Source organism: Leptosomus discolor, chromosome 21 (genome assembly GCF_034619465.1).
Source record: "Leptosomus discolor isolate bLepDis1 chromosome 21, bLepDis1.hap2, whole genome shotgun sequence".
Taxonomy (NCBI): domain Eukaryota; kingdom Metazoa; phylum Chordata; class Aves; order Leptosomiformes; family Leptosomidae; genus Leptosomus; species Leptosomus discolor.
Genome location: NC_141411.1, coordinates 4,478,654 through 4,494,591, shown reverse-complemented (window position 1 = coordinate 4,494,591; position 15,938 = coordinate 4,478,654). Strand labels below are relative to the sequence as shown.

The 15,938-nt window shown below is 56.1% G+C and overlaps 1 protein-coding gene across 2 annotated transcripts in view; it reads left to right on the top strand.

The window, feature by feature from the left end:
- Positions 1–15,938, top strand: part of GRM4 (glutamate metabotropic receptor 4) — a 41,724-nt gene that overhangs the window by 1,101 nt on the left and 24,685 nt on the right. For both annotated transcript variants that reach the window (XM_086476699.1, XM_086476700.1), the window contains exon 2: positions 8,338–8,554. In XM_086476699.1, the coding sequence (XP_086332825.1) occupies positions 8,338–8,554 (217 nt within the window). The remainder of the gene's footprint in view (positions 1–8,337; positions 8,555–15,938) is intronic.

Below are 15,938 nucleotides of genomic sequence, written 5' to 3'. Positions count from 1 at the left end.
GCTCAGCCTCCTGGGTGTAAGATACCCTTTGCCATCGTATAAGACACGTCGGGCACCTCCCTGCCTGTGGCTGTCACCTATAGACTAACGCTCTGGACTCTCCTGCCTGCAAGCAGCTGGATATATATTTTTCAATATACCCCACCCTGACACCGGTTATTTGGGATGGCTCGATAAGGGGGTGTGGGTTATACCCCCAAAATGTAAGGCCACACCGTAGCCAAATGCCTGGGGAGCCGCAGGGTTGCTGCGCTCACTGCTGGGATGGAGGCGGCCGTCACCGACGGGGTGCAAGGACGGCTGTGACCGCTCTCTGCTCCAGGCCAGGGGACATCAGCCAGGCTGGGGACACTTGTCACTGTGCCGCTGGCTCCCAGCATGCAGGGGGGGAACAGGGCACTTAGGGCTGCGGTGGGACGAGGGCTGGCTCTCCCTCTTGCTCTCTGTGCCAGCCGCAGGAAAGCCGAGGAGTTTATAATTACTTTTCTCCTCACTGTGCATTTATTTATCTGCAGCAACGTCTCTGGGCTAGAGAGAGTGTTCGAACAAGAACCCCCTCCGCAGCATATGGCAGGGAGAAATGTAAACTCTCCGCACACCCAGCAGCGGTGGGAGCCCTGTGCTACCCCCGGAGCGAGGTCCCAGCTCTGCCACCCCTCCCAGCACCCCGAAACCCCTCGGTTCTGCAGGGCTGATGCCGTTTTCCTTTTTCTCTTTCCCCCTCCACTCTTCCTCCGCGGGTGCTGAGAGTGCCGGCTGCCCTCTTGGGAGGGCTGGAAGCTGTTAGCGAAGACGGAAAAACCAGATCGCTGATGGAGTTTGATTTTTCTGGGTCCCCTTTTTTTTAAAACGTGTTAATGTTCCCGGCGACGAGTGAGAGGGCTATTCAATAATTAAAATAATATAAATTAGAGGGAGCGGGGGGAACTTAAAAGCTATTTGCTGAGACAAAAAAGATTGAATGCTTGCCTCAGAGAGGAGGAGGGAGGCAGGCAGCTGGAAAGGAGGCAGGAGTGTGACAGTCAGAGGAGTGGGGGGTACTTACATCCTTCCTAGGTTGTTTTGGTTTTTTTTTTCCCTCCCCCTTCTCCTCCAGTTTTGATCCTTGGGCAAAGCAGCCATGACCCGTGCAGGGAGGATGTCACCGAGCTCCGATGCACCCATGCCCCAGCCTCGTGCCCGTGCTGCCTGGTGGGGGGCACGTCTGAACCCCTGGGTGTCCCCAGCAGCTTTGAAATCCAGTGTTCATCTCAGCCCAACGTGAGGGTGAGGAAATGCAAGGCGGTGGACAGGCAGGGAGAGGATGGAGACCTCAAAACCCCCAAGGAAGGGAGGATGCAGGGCGAGCTCAACCCTTCCTAGACAGCCGCGCATCCCTGTGTGTGGGTGAGGGGTGCAGAGTGGGCGCACTCCCCAGCGGTGCCCAGCACAGCGCCATCGTTCCCACGGGATGGGGGGGTCTGGGAACAGCTGGAGGGGCTCAAGCAGGCTGTGTGTCATGTCGTCCTCCCCCGCCCCGCCATGACCTGAGAGCTGCTGCCGCTCTTTGTTATTCAAATAGTGGGTTTATGGCAGGGACATGCCTAAAATGAAAATAAGGCAACTTCCATTTCACGCCGCTGCTGACCTTTAAGCGCGGGTGACTCCGCTCTGAGGTTCAGCAAAGCATTTGCCTTCCCGGGCGCCGCTGCGCAGGCAGTTGTTCCCTTTGCCCATTCCCTTGGGAATGACACTTGCCGGAGCTCCGGATGCCACAGCAGGAGCATGGCATGAGGCAGGTACTGCTCCTGTCCCCCTCGGCACCTGTGCCAGAACCCCTCGGTGCTCCCCCAGCAAGGGGATGCTGGTGTGAAGTGCTGGGAGCCGAAACAGCGGGACCCGCTCCTGACCGTGGGGATGCTTGCCCTGGGTGGGGCTGGGTGCCCCCTCCCTGCAGGCAGCTGGGGCGGGTTGGAGCACATCCAGCAAGTGGCACAAAATCAATCAGAAAGTCCAACGAGGTGAGGAGCAAACAGCTTCCCCCCCCTGCCCTGCCCGCCCCAGCGCCTGGGTGTGCGCTCCCACCCCTGCGCCCATGGGATTGCGGGCAGGAGCCGTCCCTTCCCCTTTGCAAACCAGCGTTTCGACCGCGGCTTCCCCTTGCCCTGCTCCAGCAGCGGTAGGTGGGTTGCAGCAGCATCCCACGGTGCCGGGCTGCAGAGCCCTCGCTGGGAGGGGGGTCACAGAGACCCCCCCACCTTATCCCCGGGCGCTTGGAGGAGCCCCTTCTCTACCTCTGATGATCTGCATCCAGCCCCTGGATGATGCTGACCCACTCTGTCCTCCCTCACCCCATCCCATGCTCCCCTCCTGCACAGCCCACCAGCCCTCCCCCACCAGCGGCGAGCCTTGCCCCTCCCTGCCAGCGGTTTTGTCGCTCCCGTGCGCGCGCGCTACATAAATAATAAATAAATAACGTGTCCTTCGTTAGATGCCACCGCCTAATTAAAGCTGTACATCAGTGGAACAACTTGCAGATGCGGCATCCTCCGTCCAAGCTGGTTTCATCACTCCTCATAGCTCTGCCTGCAGAAAAACCTTCCCCCAAATCCCCGGTCTCGGCTCCCTGTGATAGCATCTCTCTGGCGTCACTGCGAGAGCGTTCTGGCACGCTCCAGCTCCTTCCCACCCCTTTCCGCTAGCTTTCCAGCCCCAGCTCTACCCACTTATTCCTGAACCACCACAGCGATGATGATGTAAAAAAGGAACCGGGTCCATCCCCTGCAAATGAGATCCCCCAAGAGCTGCGTCAGGGTCTGGGGGTGCATTTTTTAACCCCACCCAGAAAGAGCTGGGACATGATGAAGCTCAAGCACTTGGCTGGGGTGAGGAGCATCCCTGGCTACAGGACGGACTCGACACATGCTGGACACTTTGAGGTGCTTGTTTTTTCCACGGCAGCGAGTGCAGCAGCTCTTTTTTAGCGCAGGGGTGTTGTACAGCATGAATAATTCACCTAACGGAGGAGGATGTCCGTTGCAGGAGCTGGGGGTGCTCAGCACCTGCAGCAACTTGAGGTTTTGCTGCCTGGGACTGGGTTGCTGCAGCCGGGGGCAGGGAGCAGAGCTGCATCAGGCCCCCAGTGCTGAGCCCCCCAGGCTTGTGTCTGCTCCGCACTACGGGGGCTGCCCCAAGGCTTTGGGGTCGGTGGGACGGGAGGGATGCTGCCTTCGGCACCGCGTTTCCCCACTTAGTGGGTAAATAACCTTCATGAAACTGGGAAGGTGGAAATCAGCCGGGGGACGCTCTGATTAATCACCCGAGCCTGGCACTTCATTTCTTTGTTCTTCGCTGGGTTTATTAAAACAAATTGCAGCCGCCTGGCTTCCCTGGGCTGCCCTGGTCCTGCAAGCCCTCAGCCACGGTGGCTCCACTCTCTGTCCCTGGGCACAGCTTGGCGAGGAGGAGTGGGAGACCGAAGGCAGAGGGGGTGGCAGGTCTGGTGAGGAGCAGCATCCGCGGCTCTCTGCGCCCCGTGCTTTGCTCTCAGCTGGGATGGGAGTTGTTTTTTTCCAAAAAGAGATGCCACCACCCTCTGGCAGCACCAGTTTTTTTTGCTGGAGTTGCCTCCGGGGGGTGAAACCCGGGTCCACGGGCTATTAAGAAGTTTTCTTTCTCATCCCTGGTTTTACATCTGCCGCTGGCACCCCCAGATGAGCCGTCTCCTTTCGGTGTAAGCCCGTGCCAGGGCTGGCCGGGAGATCCTCCTGCAGCTGCTGAGCTTCCCGGGGCTTTATTTCTTGACAAGAGCCGGATTTATTGCAGGGGACCGAGCAGCCCGTGCCCGGCTGGTGTCAGCCCCGGCGTCAGAGCTGTCTGATTTACACGCTTGGTTTAACAGGTCGTGGCAAAGGAGCGGGCAGGTCGGCGAGTCTGTCGCTGCCTGCCCCGAGCTGCGTCCCCTCGAGCACGGCTGTCATGTGTCACCCCGGAGCGGCTGCCTTTTGGTGACACGGGAGCTGGGAAATGGAGGAATTTGTTATAGTATCTGCGTTGTGTCGGCACATCGTGAACCCTGAGTGATTTACCTGCCCTGTGCAGTAGGAGCAGCTCCCACCCTTCTTTTCAGCTGGGGAAACTGAGGCACAGAGACCTGATAAGAAGCCCAGGGTCTGTGGGGTGCGGGATCTTTATCGCTTTCTGAGGAGATGCTGAGGAATGGATCCTGCCTTGGCACTGGGTCTGGTCCCGCAGCCCTGGGGAAGGGGCAGCGGCGTGGGGGCTGCAGCTCACTCTGTTCCCGTGACAAGGGCCGACCATCCCCGCTCAGCCTCCTCGCTCCTCCAGCCCCTGCGGTGCTTTACGCTCTCCCTAATTAAAAGCTGCCGTCCAAATGGCTCGATGACGGAAATTCTAATTAAATCAATTCCATCTTGTCGGTGAACCAGAGGTTTGCATAAGATATGCATGAAATTAATAATTACAGTTAGGGAATTAGCTGCTCCCGACCCTGTTTCTGGCGTGGGGGGGGAGCTGGTGCCAGGAGCAGCGGGGTCGGTGCAGGAGCCCCTTCTCCTGGGGATGCTCCTGACTGGTGTGCGTGGCTCTGGCTGCGCAGTGGCCCGTTTGTTTTTTGGCTCCTTCCCTCCTGGCTGCTCAGGCTGATGTTCATTTGATGGTTGAAGCCTTGGTTGGGTGCACTGAAATCACCACCTTTGCCTAATCGTCCCCAATCTGGAGGGGTTCTGCCCGCTGCCGGCAGAGAGGATGTTGCACCAGCTTGTAAGCCAGCGTTAATGAAATGGGAATGACATCCCAGGGGGTGCTTTTGCAGTGCGTTTGGGGTCGATCACACCAGTCCATTGACCCAGGGGGCCGGGGGGGGAACAGGATGACACCCCCAGCCCCAGCTCCTGCCTGCTGTCTTACCCTGAGAGACATTTCTGCAGGTTGGGGGTGCTTCTGGATGAGCTGAGTTGTGGTTTTCAGTTCAAAAAAAGGGAGGAAAGAGGTTTTATCCCCTGCCCTGGGGTTACTTCCCACTCTTGATGGGACAAGGGAACCTTGGGGTCCAGGAGAGCTGGTCCTACATGTTTTCCCCTGCCTGGTATTTATCCCAGCCTGGAGAGACGCCAGGCAAGGTATCACCTGTGCCCAAATATGCAGCTGAGTTATCACCGGTGCCCAAATCTGCAGCTGAGATACGTTTCCAGCTCCCCCTCCCCATCGCATCCTTCTTCTTTCTAAGAACCTCGAATTCCCTGCCTGCGTTTTGCTTTTATAGACCTAAAAGGACTTTTGTCTTTTATCTGAGAAAATAGCTGGTGCCAGGAGCTGGGCTATTGCAGACCAGGAGATCAAAAAGGCAGAGGGGGAAAAAGGCAGAAGAACGGTCATTTGGGAACTGGTATTTTATTTTCACTTCCATTCAAAGCAGAGGAGTGAGAGAGAAAAGCTCTTCCCATTTGTTTATTAAAATACGGCTTCCAGTTCACAGCCTGTAGATCAACAGGTATTTTTTTAGACTTTGTTTTCCAGCAGGGGATGGGCAGCCCGGAGGTTAAACCCAGACGTGGCCTGGCCACCTCAGCTTGGATGGGATGTTTGGTGACTCGGGGGGAATAGCTGGGATGTCTCCATCACCAGCACCCTGCTGAGGAGGCAGGGATCCTTCACACCACTGTGTGGACCAAAAAATCATCGGGAAAGGTTCCTTTGGAAAGTCAGGGTTGCATCCCTGCCCCAAATCTCCTTTGATGGGGGCACCACTGGTTTCCACGCCCACTTGCCCTCGTCGCGTGGGCCCGCTGAGTGCATCGCCTCCATCCCAAGCCCCCTTGTCCATCCTTTGGCCAGCACCGCTGCAGGCGAGGCAGGGAGAGCAGGCGAGGAGCAGCCCCCCCTCCCTCTCCGTTCCCTCCCCAGGATGAATGATTGCCAGACGAGCGCCTTGTCTGCTGAGCAGAATTTTAATCGAGTCTCATGTACCGGCTCCCGGTCACAGATACCCAACGAGCAGATCACAGCCCCTCGGAAAGGAGCACAAAGCAGATTGTCACAGCGAGTAATCCTATTTGTGCCTTGATAAAGATTCTTCCTTTCCCTCTCCCTCTCCTTCTCCACCTCTCCCTTTTTTCATCTTGTATTTTGCAGGTAGGTAGAAGGGTGGCTGCTCCTTTCCAGGAGTCTTTTAGCATTCAGGTGGAGTCGTGGGCTTATAACGCTGGTATCGCATTTAATAGAGAAAGAGAGACAGGAGTGGAAGAGGGGAAAATAACAGAGAAACAAAGAAGAAACTGTGAGATGCAGCCTGGAAGCAGGAGTGGAGGGCGATGGAGTGGGTTGTGGGGGCCCGGAAGGTTGGGAGACCTGGGAGGGTCTGTGGGGTGGCTCCGGTGCAAATCTCCCCACCCTTGGGCTGCTGCTACCCAGCCGGGCTCCTGGCAAGGTGGCTTGATCTTACAGCACGAACTAGGATTCCTACAGACCCCAAACCTCTGCCCGTTCCCTCCAAGCCCACCCGGGTGTCTCTGCTGCTGGGAATTGGCTAATTGCTTGATGGGAGTGGCGATGGGTGAGGCCAAAGGCAGCCTGAGCTGATTTGGGCATCCAGCACAACTCAGGTGCCTGCTGAGCCTGGGGGATTACTGGGATCCATTGTAGCCCGCCGTGGCTCCAGCAGCATTTGTGCTCCTGCAAGCGGTGATTACTGAATTATTCCTAAACTCGATTAGAGGGAGCAGGACAGGGGGAAAGGCTTCTAAGAGCCATGGATTGCTGCTCTGCACCTGCTTGCCCCCAAGGCATGGGGTGGCTTGGGTTCGGCGATACCCTGGGCTGTTCCTCCTCTGTTTGCTCTGTCCTGGCAGTAAAGGGGAGAGGGCAGTGTGTGGCCGGACCCTTCCCTGGGCTGTGGCAGCTCCAGGTAGGGCTGTCACCATCTCCCTGCCCTGTAGCCAGGTAGTGGCTGGCTGAGCTCCAGCCCCTGCCATTATATCGCTGCTGAATTAAAAACCTTGCTCAGGCTTTGGGCAGGGCTCTGCCGGCCCTTGCAATGTGCCAGGGAGGTGTCGGGCTGCACCCGGGAGAGGTGTGTGGTGCCTGCCTGGGTGCGGGACGAGGGGATGATGGATGGGGCTGTCTGGGTATTCGGTACATCTTTGGGAGGGAGCTTCGTGCTAGTGGGGAGAACCTGAGCTTGATAATTTAATAAGTGTTTTCCATCTTTAAGATAAATTAACATCTGTGGTGCGTTTTGGAGATGTAAAGTGCTGTGTAAGTGTTAAGCGTTGCGTGATCCTGCGGTGCTAAATCATGCTAATGTGCTGTGCGAGGTGCGGCGGATCTGGGTCGTTTAAAGGGCTTATTTATGGCTTGGGTGGACAGGGCCTGGCAGGGTGGGGTCAGATCTGTCCTTCTTGGGGCAGGAAGCCAAAGGGAGACCTTAGCAGTGCTGTCCAGGGCAGGAGCAAGGTTTTCTCTTTGGCCTTTTCCATTCTGGGCATATCCAATACTTGGGAAACCCTTCTGGGGTCCGTGCTGGGTGTCCCTGTGCTTCAGGTGGTCCCAGAGACCTGACATGTCCAGGGGCTGGGCCAGCCTGTGTGGCCAAGGCTGGGTACCAGCTTTCCTCGGATGGTGCTGGTCCCCTTTGTCCAGGCAGCACCCACAGCTCTTGTTCTGGCCGGCACCTGGGGCGCACAGAGGGGAGATCAAAGTAGGCAGGTAGATGCAGAAATGAAAGTTTGGGACGGTCTGAACCTTTCCCTGCCAAGCTCAGGGCTGCCCAGCGCCTTGGTGGACCTTGAAGGGACTTACTGGTGGTTGCTGTGCCCTGGGGCTGGTTTCTGTTCTTGCTTGTGAGATCCTGGAATCCTCCTGACCTGCTGGGCTCTGCCCAGCGAGGCCCTTCTGTGGGCAGAGATGTAAAGCAGCAGCTCTGGGCTTTCTGATGGTTTTATTTTCACCCTTCCCAGACGTTGGTGTGTGTGGGTTTCTACCAGTCTGGAGGGCGCAGAGGAGATGTGTGTCCTGGCACGGGTTGGGATGGTTTTGCGTTTCCTGTACCAAGTTATGGATGGAAATCATCTGATCAAAGCCTTTGGGTTGCTCCCCAGAGCCATCAGAGCTGATCACCCTTCGCTTTGTGGTCTCCCCTCCATGAGTTGCTGGTCGTGGATGCTGTGGAGCATCCCATGTCTGTCTGGTGGCACGTGCTCCCACCTGACCCATAGTTTTCCTTGATCTCCACTTCCCTGTCCTGCAGAGCAGGGCTTTGAGAGCATGGGCAAGGTAAGGGCATCGCAGTGGGGTGGAGATCACCTCTTTCTCCTGATGCTTTGTCTTTTTCTGTCCCAGATCCCCCAGATCAGCTATGCCTCCACTGCGCCAGACCTGAGCGACAACAGCCGCTATGACTTCTTCTCCCGCGTCGTCCCGTCTGACACCTACCAGGCCCAAGCCATGGTGGACATCGTCAAGGCCCTCAAGTGGAACTACGTCTCCACCTTGGCCTCTGAGGGCAGCTATGGTGAAAGCGGCGTGGAGGCCTTCATCCAGAAGTCCAGGGAGGATGGTGAGTGGGTTTCTCCCAGGATGGGAGCTCAGTGTAGGCTGTGGAGCAGCTGGGGCTGGAGGAGAAAGGGCGATGGAGGGGAATGGAGGAAGGCATCTGGTTGGGCTTCTTGGCCTGAGCTGGGATGCGGTTGTGGTGCGTGAGCAGGAGCGGATGGCACGGTTTGGGGGACAACCCCAGGGTGGTGCGGGTTTTGGGGCTGCCCTGCTGATTGCAAAGACAACGCAGTGGCCAGCAAGGATCCAGGCTCTCCAGCAAGGATCGGGACCAGCAATCCCAACCTGCCTCTGCTCTGCAGGGCAGGCTGCTTTATTCTGCTGTCTCCTTTCGGAAAGCATCTCGAGATCCTGTTCCCTGCTCACCAGGAGACCTTGGATCTGCCAAACTGGTCTGACCCCCTCCCTCCGCAGCTGAGCCACAGCACTGGGCGTGTTCCAGAAGGAAAGACTTTCACAAATGCTCTGAGGTTTTAACAGAAAATAAAGTTGGCACCAACACGCGCTTCACCCAATTTTAGTGGAATTATCCCTGAGGGCAGGTGCTTTAACTTGTCTATAGGCTTTGGCCAGGCAGAAAGTCTGTGCTCAGCAAAACTCTTTGGGAGGATTTGTCTGGAGTCAGAAAGCGTTTTGCTGACAGGAGCGCTGGGATACTTAGGGGGGATTAGCAGCCTTGGGAGCCGCAGAGAGGAGCTCATGGGTACCCGTTGGTGGCCAAGCATCAATCCCAGGACCAGCTGGGATAGTGAGGACCCCTGGGTGTTGCTGTCGTGGGTGCTATTACCATGAACCCAAAGCTGCCCTGAGACCCTGCGGAGGGACTGGCACAGCACTTGGGGTCCCTCCTTGCTCTGGCATCGCTTTGCCTTTGCAGCATCACGTGCGCGGGGCGAGACGGGAGCTAAAGAGTGTTTTCCAAGGCAGTTAAAACCCTGCAGCGCGCAGGCAGCTGCCTATTACTGGCTTAACTGTATCTGAATGGCACATTAAGTTCTGGCAAAATCGGTGGGACACCAGCCTATCTGGAGCTAGTCAAACTGTGTTATGGCCTTATAAATGGATAAAGGGAATAAAAACTTCTAGGTGACGAGCTCCTAATCAAAGCCCTATAAATAGGAACAGCGTTAATTCCGTCTCGCGCGCGCGCCCTGGCACTGGGAGCCGGCTGTGCTTTTAATACGCCGAGAAACCCATCTGGGGATTCAACCTGGAAACTGCTCTTCAGGATTTTTTAACTTGAAAAGCAGAATATTTTCACGGGGCTGCGGTTTTGCGAGGAGGAGCGCGTGGGGATGCTTTGGAGTAGGCGGGTGCGATGCTGGTGGTACGGCTGGGCGTGGGGGCGTGCTGCCTGCGTGCCCCGTGATGGGGATGCGGGTGTGAGCGGTGCTGGGGGATGCTGTGCTGAGCTGGGGTTGGGTCTGCAGGCAGCCGGGTGTGATGGCGAGTCGCTGCAAGGGATACGGGGATCTGCGGAGGCAAAGGTGCCGGCGGGTGTGTGTGTGTGGTGCCCGGCAGGTCTGGGGGTGCCCCACGGGATGGGGTGCCCCAGGGGAGGGCTGTGAGCACAGGGCTGTGTTTATGGCTCTGTTAAGAGCTTCGCCGCTAACCCTGCTGGGATTTGGAAAGGCTAACAGCAGCCCCATCTGGCTAGCGGGGATAATGAGACTCTCATCTGACTACAGGAGGAATAAGGGAAAGCAGCCTTTTTGTGGGGGGCATTTTATGTTATTGTAAGCATTTTTCCGCCCAAAAAGGAGAGTTTCCTGGCTTGCCTTGGGCTGGTAGGTCCTGTCCCGTGGAGTGCCCCAGGCAGGGCTGATGGCACTGCTGGCTGACACAGGGAGGTGACAGCAATACGGGGTTAAAGCAGCTTCGTTATCCCCTGCCTGGCCCTGTTGTGCCCTTGTCCTGCAGCAAGCGCAGCCGGGGGATGCTCTGCCACCCCGTCCACAGCCTCTGCTCCCCTGGGGGGTCCGGGTCCCGGGCTGCACATGGCCAGGAGGAGCGGGTTGATGCACAGGCGTGATTTGAACCCATTAAGCACCAGTAAGGAGCAGTTGTCATGACTGGTGGTCCCACTGCAGCACAAGCACTTCTTCTTTGAGATAACCTGTGGTTACAGCGAATTCCTATAACCAGATGGTTAATGATATGACAGTGTAATTGCAGAGTAAACGAGTGTACATGGAGTCGAAATGCACATGTATTAATCCAGGGCTGAGGCAGTCCTGTAATTTGTGTATCCACATAACCCAACGATTATGTGCATTAGTGATAATTTAGTTATCAAAAAGCATAATTCCACTGTAATTGCGGTATAACGGCGGCGTAAGTGCAGCCCGTGTGTTATCAGCAGTAACGCCGCTTCCCTGCTCGCGCTGCAGGAATACGTTTATTTATAAGAGCCATCGGTTACAGCCCATGTGCTGGGCTCCGGGAAAGCAGCTCTTGCTTTGGAGCCTGGATGGGCTCCGAGCGGCTCCCTAAAGCATCTCCCCTGGGAGGGAGCGCCGGGGGGGTCAGCCTCACTGCTTTGCCCATGGATGACAGCTCCCCAGCCGTGAATAATGGTGAGGTTGGACCAAGAACACGCTTTTTCTTTTTTTCCCCTTTAATTTTTTTTTTTAATTCGAAAATCCCTCAGCCTTGCCCCCTGTGGTGGCAACTGCAAAGCTGGAGGAAAAGCCAGGCTGTGCCTGCATAGCCTTTCTGTCTTCCCCCATGGCTCTGCTGACACCAAATACCTTTACACCAGCGCAGAGCCGCGGGGAATGGGTGAAGGATCCGTCCCGTCTTTTATAGACTGTTTGTATATGCCTGCCTCTCATTTGCACTTCTCCGGCAGCGTAAAGGGTCCTGCGATTTATTGCTGCTTCAAGGTGCCTCCAGCCCGTCAAAGTGATGTAGAAGGGCTGTCGGTTGACTGAGGATCTGGCCTCTGCCGAGGGCTTGCCAGCCGTTTGTCAAGCCGTGGAGTTTACCCATGTGGGGCTGTTTATGCCAGGGGAAAAAGCCAGCCTCTGCCCCGCTGGCTCTGCCCGGGGGTTTCTCACCTGACCCCAGGATCAGGGTGAGCATCTCCTCGCTCTCCTCCCGAACAGTGCTTTGCTTTCTTTTTCATGCCAAGTCTGAGTCTTCAGAGTCATTTTTTATTTCCATCAGGCAATAATGCTCATTGCTGTAGTTAGCAGTTAGCATTCAAGCTGTTTGCTTTCTGATGCATTATCAACTTGACCTTCAGTTTCAATTTTTAGCAAAGCCTCACGTTAAAGCCTTCTCTGTCGCAGCGGAAAGCGTTTCTGCTCAAGGCACAAACTGACCCTCTCACCCTGGGGACAAGTTATTCTTGCAGCTGGGGCTGGCCCTGGGCTACTGAGACAGGCTGACCCTGGGTGGGCCGTTATACCTTACATATTGCAATTACTCTGGCAATTATGCTGTTGGCCCCTGGCCATTGCTGGTGGTTGCACCAACGGCTGGACAGTCTTTATTCAATAGAGTGATGTTTTTTTGGGTGCTAGCTTTGCAGAGATGTTATGCCTGCAAAGGATGACTTTTCTTTGGAAATTTAAGTGTTTTAAGTCCTCTCCCAAAGCACCCTGCTCCCCCAAAGCATCCTGCAAAGGCAGCGGGTGTCAGCTACCTTCACATTTGGCACCAAGGTGCGAGGCAGGGCCAGCACCGGGGCGTCCTCAGTGTCCCCATCTCCAGCTCCTCTTGTACAGCATCTCCCCATGACCCTGATCCGTGGCATTGTTTTGGTGGACGGACAGACCCGTCCGCAGCCCTTCGGCTCTGCGTGCGTTGACATCTCCGCTGTCGCCGAGCTCTTGGAGATGAAATATTAGATTTATATTTATGTAATTTAGCTGGTGAGCACGGCATGTTATGCCACGCGTCGTAATGTGCAGCGCTCGGCTTTGTGAAGAGGGTAATATTTCCAGCCAAATGCAAGACTCCTTAGTCATGTGTCTGGATCAATTTTACACTGTCATTTCCCCCCTCTGTTGTTTTATCCTTCACTGAATTTTCTATATTTTTAGTTAAGAGGCTGATATATATTTGTGATGCATTTGTTCATCCCCATGTGACATTCGTGGCTGTCTCTTTCTGGTTTTAGCCGGGTTCATTACTTTTGGTTGATGCATCAGGATGTCACCCCCAAAAAGCCGCTCTCGAGTCTTAAGGCATAAGCAAGCATAGAATACGACTTCACGGTGGATCTGCATATGCAGTCCCAGAGGCTGCTAATCCTTGGTATTCGCTGGCCCCAGGGAGTTCCCTGTTCTGGGTCCCGTGGGTGCTGTCCCCATGGGACAGCTGGGATGGACTGGAGGACGATGCTGGTGGGTACCTGCCACTGGAGCTGGGGAAACTCCTGCAGCAAAGCAAAGGAGTTCAAGCGAGTGACCTTCAGCCCCGTGACAGCGAGGTGTGATGAGCAGCAGAGCAGGGCTGGCGATCCAGCTCCCTTTCAGCCCCGAGGACAGCCGTTCTGGTGCCATCAGCACTCGGTTACCGCGGCTCACCGGAGGGCTGTTATTTGCTGCCGGCGTCTCTGCTCCCCAGCCAGATCATCTCATTCAGCAGCCAGCAAAAAACTTGACTTTTTTTGTGGCATGGTGCCGAGAGCCTGAAGGGTCCCCGCTCTGCGGGAAGGCTGGGTTTTGGGGGAATCTTTTCCCACAGGTTTTTTTTTCTGGCTGATAACACCAAGGCTGGTGACATCTCTGTCACCTCCAGGACTGGAATGGAGCATCTCTGACAGGTCATGTTTATAGCAGTCCCCAAGTTTCTGTGCTGGTCTCTATCGTCCTAACCCCTGCCCAAAAATTAGCCCCAGCTCTTGCCAGATGCGAATCCTCTGTGTGCCGGGTGGGGCAGCTGGAGGGACAGGTCTGGTCACCGAGGCTCTGCTGCCATCGCTGCTTTGGATGCTGAAACTCTTACAGGCTCCTCAGAGGCAAACACCATGTTTTCTGGGTTATTTTCCTCTTTCTTTCACCCCCCAGCTTATTTTCTTTTTGCTACTCTCAACACTGTGTACCCCAGTACAACCTGAAGGGAGACATGCCTCAGTTTCCCCACCTAGAAACCTTCCCTGCCTTCAAACTGTTTGCTGGTGGATACAAATTGTCCAGCAGGCTGGGACTGGGGAGAGCCAGAGATGGACTGGAGCTACTGGGCACCGCTGCTGTTGCCTCTTAACTCCACTCCTTGTTTTCACGTCTCGCGGCGCTCCCGTTGTGCGGTGGAAGTGGGGAGGGAGGCGAGCGGAGTCGGACGAAGAGGAGCTATTAGTTGTGGTCGAGGCTGGCTTGCAGCCCAAACCTGGGCTTTGGAGGCAGCCCGAGTCGATCTCCTGCTCTTTGACATTTTCGGTCCGTGTTAGGGGGTGCCCCAGCACTGGGTCGTGCCAGGAAAACGCTGGTGGCTCCGTGGAGCTCCCGGCAAGGTCCGGTCTGAGATGGGGTGAGATGTGAGATGCAGCCCAGGGGGATCCGTGAAGTGGAGACTGTGGGTGTTTTCTGTGATGTGGGCTTAGGTTTGGAGGGATGAGATAAATGATGATGATAAATGAAGGGAAAAGCTGTCTTTGCTTTCAGGACTCATCTGGCACCTCAAGCCCCAGCTCCTGGTGTCATGTGGTGGGTGGGGGGTCTCTGCTGCAGAGAATAAACTCAAGCCTCCGACTGCAGAGTGATGCTTCCTTTGCAGAGCAGTAGACGGGGGAAAAGACTGTGAAATCTTGCTACAAATCTCCCCCAAAATCCCACAGTCTCCTGGCTCTTCCCAGTTCAGGGCTGGAGCAGGGTGAGGGGGAAGGAGACTCAGCCCAAGGGGCGGCTCGATTGCAGGGGGGCTGCAGGAGCTGGGGGGGCTCCGACTCACCTGCATCCCTGATTAGGTCTTTAGCAGAAGATCCTTCCTGTGGACACAGAGGATGGTGTTATTACCTACATGAGAAACCTGAATATTTTGCTCCCCGCTGTCCTGCCCAGGGCCCTAAGTTTGAGCTGAAGAATCACTTTTTTTCCCCCCTCTTCTTTTCCCCATTGCAAATTCATTAATTATTGATTTAGCCCAGCAATGCAGGCAGTTGAAAAGCAGGCTCAGATGGCTCAGATTCGTAATGTCTGATGAGATTTCAAAACACTGAAGAGCAGCATTTGAGCCGGTTCCAGGGATGAGACAGGCAGCAAACGCCAGGAGCCCCCAGCAACGGGGACGTGTGATGCAGAGCCCAGGACACACACACAAGGAGGGACCTGCCATCCCCAAAGTGGGACCAGGCTGCAGAAACGTGGGGCCCAGGGAGCTGCCATCGCTCCCTGCTTTGCATCCCCAGGAGGGAAGGGACAAGATTCCCACCTTGCAGTCGAGTGCAGGAGTCTACGAGCTGAGATCTGGCTACACCAGGGGCCACGTTGGGACTGGTTTTGTGTGGCAAAGGCAGGTTGGTGTCCCCAAGCACACCTGAGCTGGTAATGGAGGTGCTTTGCCAGCAGTGGGACTGGGATTCATGGGATATTGCAGCATCCATGCTGGAAAATCCAGGTATCGCTGTCGTTAGGGCTCCACCACAGCAAAGGAGAGATTACAGGCACACGTGATGGGACCCGGGGTGGCTCGCCGGCGCTGCCGTTAACCCATGGCACAGGGCCCTTTCCCCATCACACCGCTCTCCCCAGCCTGGCTTGTGGGTGGGTGGGTACCCATGGGATGTAGGGAGCCTTCCCCAAATTGCAAAGCTGCGTGTTCCTGCAGTGTTGACGACGGACGGATGATGCAAGCCCTCGCCCTGCGCAGGGCATCCCGTGCTCCGTGGTCAGACCAAAGCATCCCAGTCTCACGATGGCACAGGAGCTTTGCCTCCGCCAGGGCACAGAGCCGTGTCCCTAATGACTTCTCCTCTAATGAGTCGGTTCCTGGAGGCTTTGAAGTGGCATGAATAATGAATCCTGGGGCAGGGGAGCAGCCTGCTGCTCCCCAATTAAGGCTCTGGGCTTGGGAATCTCATTTAAACGGCTGGGGTTAGGAAGCGGAGGCCACCGCTGCCGGGCTGTGCAGAGCCCGATCCCCTCCTCGGGGTGCCCAGGGCTGCTCGGGGAGCATGTCGTGCTGGGGTGGGGGACATGCACATCACTGTTCCCAGCACAGTGGAGCCAGGCCCGTGCTTGCCCAGCGCTTGGCAGCCGCCGGCTCTGCGGGGAGCCCCGGCAGAGCGCTCCCTGATTGATGGTGTACGTTAGCGACAGCAAAAGCTTATTATCTACCTGCAATCAAGAGGGCACTTCAGCATCGAGCTTCCCGGAGCAGCTGCGCTCCCACCGAGCCCATAATGGTGGAGATTAAACCCTGACCTGTGTTTGACAACACGC